This window comes from Falco rusticolus, chromosome 3 (assembly GCF_015220075.1).
Source record: "Falco rusticolus isolate bFalRus1 chromosome 3, bFalRus1.pri, whole genome shotgun sequence".
NCBI lineage: Eukaryota > Metazoa > Chordata > Aves > Falconiformes > Falconidae > Falco > Falco rusticolus.
Window position 1 is genome coordinate 36404886 of NC_051189.1, and position 7508 is coordinate 36412393.

At 51.8% G+C, this 7508-nt stretch overlaps 1 protein-coding gene across 1 annotated transcript; it reads left to right on the forward strand.

Annotated features, from left to right (window-relative positions):
- Positions 1-2302: 2302 nt before the first annotated feature.
- HEY1 (hes related family bHLH transcription factor with YRPW motif 1) lies at positions 2303-5893 on the forward strand. Its single transcript, XM_037382049.1, has 5 exons — positions 2303-2660; positions 2780-2855; positions 2933-3016; positions 3130-3211; positions 4039-5893. The coding sequence occupies exons 1-5, from the start codon at positions 2464-2466 to the stop codon at positions 4620-4622; spliced, it is 1023 nt and encodes a 340-aa protein (XP_037237946.1). The 5' UTR covers positions 2303-2463; the 3' UTR covers positions 4623-5893.
- The last annotated feature ends 1615 nt before the right edge of the window (positions 5894-7508 follow it).

Sequence of the window (7508 nt, forward strand, 5' to 3'; positions counted from 1 at the left end):
AAGAGGGTGGTTGTGCTGCAGTGTGAAGCAGGGAGATGGGAGGCACCGTGGCAGTGTAGGGGACAGGAGAGAAGGCTGTCATCTCCTAAGGTTCATTGCCTCATTGCTGTGAAGGTATCAATGGGGTCTGAAGTTAAGCTCTTTATAGAAGTGCCACCACCTTCTACACTGTCATTTTAATTTCCTTTGACTTTGGCAAGCAAAGGGCTGCTCTCCCATCTGCCCTGCCCTCCTGGCGAGAGAGGTGCACGACAGCGCTGTCTCAACATGTTCATAATTTCTGGCTAATAAAACTTCCCTTTGGGCCACACTTAACAATTAGACCAATGCTGAGGACCAGGCCCTGCCTAGTACCAGAAAAGCACAAGAGTAATTTAAAGCTGGTTTTGTTGTCTGTTCCTCCTAATGCTGGATGGGAAGACTGAAACCACACACATTTCTTATCTTCCCACGGCAGCTGATCGCCAACTGAAGTTGCTTACACTGAGACCCAGCTACACTCTACCTGCCCATTCCTGTAAATTACTGGGAGAAGTCGGTGTCTCCACAAGGTCTGAAGGCATCTTTGGAGGCTGCCTGGCACCAGTGGTTCACGGAGCTAAGGATGGGGGGGCAGCTCCAGGATCTGACTGCTGGAATGTGGGTGGCCAGAGCTCTACTCACAAGTAATGAATGCCTAATGCCAGTAACCTCTTTTACAATGTTTTTTTCCCCCCTAGTAGGAAGAAGACATATACATGCCTGGATGGGAAAAGCCAGATATGTCATTTGCAGGCCAAAAATGCATAAACGTCACTGCGCCTTCTAGTGACCTGGCTTTTGGTCCTGTAAAAGCAAGTGGTGCAGACAGAGGTGTTTCACAACAAAAATACAGAGGCTGGCAAGGTGGATTCAGTAATGTGGTGCTGACACAAGCTTAATTATAGCACTGCAGAAAGGATATATTTATGAAAACTGTATTGTGGGAACATTTCTATCGCCCTCAGCTCCCTAGAGGTGGCTGCGGAACTGCTTCCATCTTAAATGCAACCCTTCTACTGCCTTTAGCCTGGTCCTTGCTCCCATTTCCCTTCCCAGCAGAGATGCTTTGCAAAAACACGGGCAACTGCATGAAATCTGGAGCAACTCCGTGCCAGGAACTTTCACCCAAACAACTGGGAGGCTGAAGGCAGCTGTTCCAGGATCCTGAAAAGGGGAAACCTGGGTTTGTCGATTCTTTGCACCTCACACTACGCACAGCTTGGTTATCCTCCAGCCCCTCCAATTTCAAAATGCGAAGAGTCCACTTGGAAGAGAGGTGCCTTAGTTGAAAGGCTTCATGTAAATGAAAACTTAATTATTATGAAACCACCTCAAAGAGTACACCCTCATTTCACCTGTCCCATTTTGCCAGCACCTCCGCCCGAGAACGCTGGCAGAACGAAGAGGCCTTGTGCTGGGGCACACGGCACGCAGGCTCGGGGCCCCGCTCAGCGCCGGGCAGCATGTGCTCACCGCGAGCAGGGCCTGGGCTCGGCAGCCCGGCATGCAGCGCTGGCCTTCCCCGCCGCCCCGTCCTCCCGGCCAGCACCGGCACAGCAAAGCGCATTTGCTTTCGACTTCTTAAAAACCGCTGCTGCTTCTCCCCACCTCCAAAACACAGGAGACACCGGGAGCGGCTCTGCCCGGCAGGTCTGCAGTTCAGAAAAGCGCAGTGGGGCGCCTCCCCTGCGCTGCCCGAAAAGCTGCCCCCCCCCGAGCTCCAGCGCCCCCCCGGCTCCGGGCCGTGGCCGACCATGTCACCCGGCTTCCGAAGGAGCGCAAGCGGCTGCCGCTAGGGCTTCCTCCCCGCCTCACGCGGCGCCCGGGGCCTCGCTGCCTCGGGGAGGCGCCCCGAAGCCACGCCGGCCTCGGAGGCGGCAGCTGGCCCCGCGGGGCGCAGGCGGCCCGCAGGGATGGGGCTACCGGGAACCGCGCCGCCACGGCCGCGGGACACCCCGGGGCGCCCCGCCGCGCAGCCGCCCCGCGCCGTGCCCCCCCGCGCCGCCCCGCCGCCGGCTCGCCCAGCCGGGGGTCCGCCCCGCCCCCCGCCGGCGCCCGCACGCGGCGGCCGCCGCTGCTGCGCGCCGCCCCGCGCCGCAGCGCCGCCGCCCGCCGCGCCCCGCGCGGCTTTCCCACGGCCGGCGGCGCGCGGCCGCGCCTCCCCCGCCGCCCCGTTCCCAGCCGAGGGGGCGGGGCCCGGCGGCCGGCCGGCGGCGGCAATTGGCCGAGGCCAGGCCGGCGGCGGCCAATGGGGGCGGCGGGGGCCCGCGCGTGGCGGTGCTGAGCGGCGGGCGGTGGCGGGCGTGCGCTGCCCGGCTGTCTGCTCGCTTGCCCGCCGCCCGCTGCCCGCTGCCCGCCCGCTGCCCGCCCGCTGCCCGCCCGCTGCCCGCCCGCTGCCCGCCCGCTGCCCGCGGCGGGTAAGAGACGAGGCGTGGGAACGCGATGGGGGAGACGGGCGCGGGGCGAGGCGCGGGGCGCGCGCTGGGCGCCCTCCTCCCGCGCGCCCCCCGCCGCCTGCCCGACGGCCGCCCGCGCCCCGCCGCCGCCATGAAGCGGGCGCACCCCGAGTACAGCTCGTCGGACAGCGAGGAGCTGGACGAGGCCGTCGAGGTGGAGAAGGAGAGCGCGGACGAGAACGGGTGAGCGCCGGCGGGGTGGGCGCCGCGGTTCCCTCCCCTCAGCCCCGCGGAGCCCCGGCACCCCCGCTCCCCGCGGGTGGCGGTGCCTGTGGTGACCGGTGTCCCGCTGCTCCCCGCAGGAACTTGAGCTCGGCCGCGGGCTCCGTGTCTCCCTCCACCAGCTCGCAGATCCTGGCCAGGAAGAGGCGCCGAGGGGTGAGTGCCTGCGGCCGGCCGCGGCTCCGCGCAGCCCGGCCCGCCCGCCCCTGACCCCCCGCTTTCTGCCCCCCCAGATCATCGAGAAGCGTCGCCGCGATCGCATCAACAACAGCCTGTCCGAGCTGAGGAGGCTGGTGCCCAGCGCCTTTGAGAAGCAGGTAGCGCCCGGTGGCCCTCCGCGCTGCCTCCCCCTCTTGCCGGGGTGGAGGGTCACCCCTCTTAACGTCTCTGGCGCTGCCTGCAAGGTTCCGTGCTTCCCTTTCTCTCCTAGGGATCAGCCAAGCTGGAAAAAGCAGAGATTCTGCAGATGACTGTCGATCACCTGAAAATGTTGCATACAGCAGGAGGGAAAGGTAAAGTTTGGTGCCTGACAGCGGGTCAGTGGCTCCGCAGAGGGGCTGCTGCCAGAGGAGCGCGTTCCCTAGCATTTGGTGTGCAGTGTGCTGTGGGAGTGCCTGGAGAAAGTGAATGGGAACTCTCTTATGTTTTGTCAGGAATTTGGGACTTTCTTCTACTTGACAAGATTTGCAGCATCGCTGGCACTGTAACATTTTACAGTGCTAGCTCCGGGTTGTTCTAGGGGAGAGTGATTACGAGTCTCTCTAGTGATGTGTCAGCACTGTGAAGTGAAGCGGCTTTTGGCAACTTGGAAAACACGAGGTTTTTGTTGTGGTCAATTATTTGCTTCTCTAACTTTATGAAAAGTTCAGAACGCAAACTAGGAAAATATACAGGATGAAATGGGTAGTGAAGAGAACTAGCAGCAATGGTGAAATGCACTTTTAGGGAAAAAGCGTGTTGCCTGCAGAATTCCCCTCTGATAAGCTAGGACTAGTGTTTCTGATGAGTTTCACTGCACTGTGGTTTTGCTTGGACTGGGGAGTCGTGGAAAAAACAAAAGTACTTTCCTCCAGTGATAGTGTCCAATTCCAGTTTAAAAATGGCAGCCTGTGACTGGTCTTGGGACTTGCAGCATCACAGCACAGATAGAAAAGAAAAGCTTGTTGGACAAAAAAGAAGGAGGAAAAAAAAAGGAGATTGGCAGCTAATCTATGGTTGGGAATACTAACCACATCCAAGCGAAGTATGCTTATAGGGGAGGGTGGAGTGGGGAGGCTACATGTAGGCAATGACTAGAAAACAACGTCTTAAGAGTCCATTTTTTGTTCTTTTCTCTTAGGCTATTTTGATGCTCATGCTTTGGCTATGGACTATCGGAGTCTAGGGTTTCGAGAGTGCCTGGCTGAAGTTGCTCGATACCTTAGTATTATAGAGGGTCTGGACGCCTCCGATCCTCTGCGAGTTCGACTTGTGTCTCATCTCAATAACTACGCCTCTCAACGGGAAGCAGCAAGTAGCGCACACACTGGCATTGGACACATTCCTTGGGGCAGTGCCTTTGGACATCACCCTCACATATCTCACCCGTTGCTGCTGGCTCAAAATGGGCACGGTAATACCAGTACTACAGCTTCCTCCACGGAACCGCATCACCAGACCAGAATTGCTGCCCCACATGCTGAAACTTCCTCACTCAGAGTGCCCCCAAATGGCAGCGTTGGACCAGTGCTCCCGGTGGTCACATCGACTACCAAACTGTCTCCTCCTCTCCTCTCCTCCATGGCATCTCTGTCTGCATTCCCCTTTTCGTTTGGCTCCTTCCATCTGCTCTCCCCCAATGTGCTGAGCCCGGCTACACCGACGCAGTCAGCAACCCTTAGCAAACCATACAGACCCTGGGGGACTGAGATTGGAGCCTTCTAAGAACTAACTCTTTAGTAAGGGTGGGGAAACCTACAAACCTAGCTGAGCTGGGTTATGCAACGCTTAAAGTTGAAGTTCTTAATAACTGGGACAAAGGTACAGCTTCACCTTAACTAAGTTTGTCTAAAAACTGTCTCTTTGGATTTTTCTTTTTGTTTTCTACATTTTTGTATTAGGAGTTTGTTTGTTTGTTGGTTTTTTTTAAATAGTTGCTGAAGTTGTCCAAAAATAAAATTACAATAGTCGTTAACGCTTGTGTTAGATTTGTGCTGAGCATTTAAATCACTTTTGTAAACAGTTTGTTTCAAATGTTTCATTATTCTTGAGTGTGTCAGACTGCCTTTTTATGAAGAGATATCACCTATTATTGTTAGCAACAGCCTAGTTTAGATATTAATTTTTCCAAGACCTCTTTTCTCAGCATTAACAAGCTGTGGGTTTGTTAGTATTGTGACATTGAGATGTCCTATAAAGAATTACTCCTTTTGTAAACTATATTTGAGTCTTATACTTCTGAACAAAGCGTTGACAAATCAGATGGACCAGCTTGACCAGGTTTTTCTATAGAGCTCAATTTCTATTTCTTCTGCAGTGGTTTGGTATATTTGGTGGTCTTATTCTAGTCCCTAGTGGACATTTACTCACATCTCAGAACTGCAACACTATTTCTTCCATGGAAAGGAGCAGTACATGCTTTAGAGCAAACTCTAGAGTGAGGATGGTGCAAAAGCCAAATTATATTGGTGGTGGGTTTAGTTGCTGGGGAAGTGAAGGGAAAAAAAAAAGTTGTCACCTGTAGTAGTCTTCCAGCCAGAGCTAGTCATATGCGCATCCATTTCATAGAGCCAGATTCTGCTCTGAGTTACAGTGGAGTAGTTGTTCTGTGACCCTGTGTTCTTGGGTAACTGAGGTCAGACTCTGTCCCTCTGCGAGCTTCAAATTTGCACCTGGAATGAATGATGCTGGTATTTAAAGAGCCGATGGAATGGCACAGTGGGGAACTGTTCAGTGCACAGCCTTCTTGCTCTACAGATGTATCCTAAACGGTTGATTTTTTCTGTCATGTTTTAGGTGCAGTTCAGGACCACTCCTTGTTCTGTAAGGGCTCTGCTGAATTCTTGTGTGAGTGAGAGTGTGTGCATGTACATACATTTTGGTTGTTTTCATGAGAATTTTAATCTGAACAGGTTTTACCTAGTGAGATTCACTGGACGGGGTTTGACTGCTCTTGTATTTGTGTTGTGGCTAAATAAAGGAGAAAGAACAAAGTATTTTAAATGACATGATTGTTTGATATATATCAGTGGAGAATTCTGTGCCTCTGGGTGTTACGGGAGATGTCAAACAATTGCTACTTAGTCCTGCTGTGGGCATTTGTATTTACTTTTTTCTCAAATATTATGGCATACTTAGCTACAGTAGCTGTGTACATGAGGAACTGCAGTGCCTCAGGCTAACAGTGGAGGGAAGGATAACGTAGGAGTCATTTTGTGTGTCACTTCTACTTGCCTGGCAGTGTGTGGGCGACAGCAAAGGCACCAGGGTTACTGCTAAAGGAGAGGTTAAAGCTGCACTACACCTGAATATTCTTACTGTTTTGTATAAATATTAAAAAGTGATCATCTTTGCAGAGGCCTTTTCTAACTCGTGTCATATAGCTCTGTAACAAAGTCTTGTGCCTAGCAGTTGGGTTTAGCTTAATGTTCAGTGCATTAGTGCAGAGTCTACCCAGGGTCTCTTGACTGATCCTCTGTTTGTTATTGAGTGGTACTACCAGTGTCTTACACGTTTTCTTGAACTAACAACCTGTCAGGCTTACACGTAGATAGATTTTTCTCCAGATGTGGTCTGTTAGAACATCAACAACTTCTGGAAGTACCTTGCTTCTTTCCTGTACATTTGAATTTATAGTACACTTGTGTTGGTAAATGGCACATCCTTGTCTGGATTTAGCTCTGCCAGAATAGCAGAAAGAGCTCGGCCCTGTGGGAGACGAGACCTTTTTTTAAAGACGGGCTCCAGGGCCAATTAAGGAGTGGCATTGATGAGAGGCTTTCTCGGAAGAAGGATTGCCGTGAGGCTGGAAAGAGTGGGAGAGCATTCAAGTGCGTAACCTTGTTTTACCTTCCTCCCTAGGCTGTAGGAGACCACTGCTAGAAACGAAATGCAAAACGCTGTGGGAGCTAGAAATATATAGGTGTTATTAAGGAGAGATTATAGAGCACAGTATTTCATGTAGAAACATGAAATAAGAGGCTGTAAAATTCCAAATCCAGTTTCCTTTTCACAGTGTGTATTGTCTCCTGTTTAATTATGCTCTGCCCTGTCCCTAATAGGTTTTTATACCAAATTAACAACTCCTACCTAGAAGATTGCTATAGTGCATGCAACTATTCTTTAGATCTTTTAATAAATGGCAATGCTTCTCAGCCTTTTAATGGTTATTTCATTGACATTCAAATGACTTTGCCTGCCTCTAAATAGCTGGCTCTTTTGTGTAGAAAGACCCCTATAATTATTTTCGTCCCACTGTCCTACTCTTGAATGGACTTCAGAAGCAGAGAGTGCAATAAAAGTTTAGCTGCTGGTGTTTGTCTCTATACCCACTGTCTTCTCTTTCCATTACCAGTGGCAAAGGTATTAATGAGAAGTACTAATTTTATTCAACTGTTGCACTAAGTCTATATTAATTTTTAGGGACTCAAAATCTACTGATTGTTATTGTAGAAAGAGATGAATGGATTCTAGCAACTGACAAAACCTAGTAATTCAAATGGGGAAGTGCAGGACTCTATTGCTACTTGTGCTGCTAACTTACTAAATTATGCTTGGCAATCACTTAATCCATGTCTGTGTTGTCAGCTGTGAAAAAGGGATGGCAGTGCT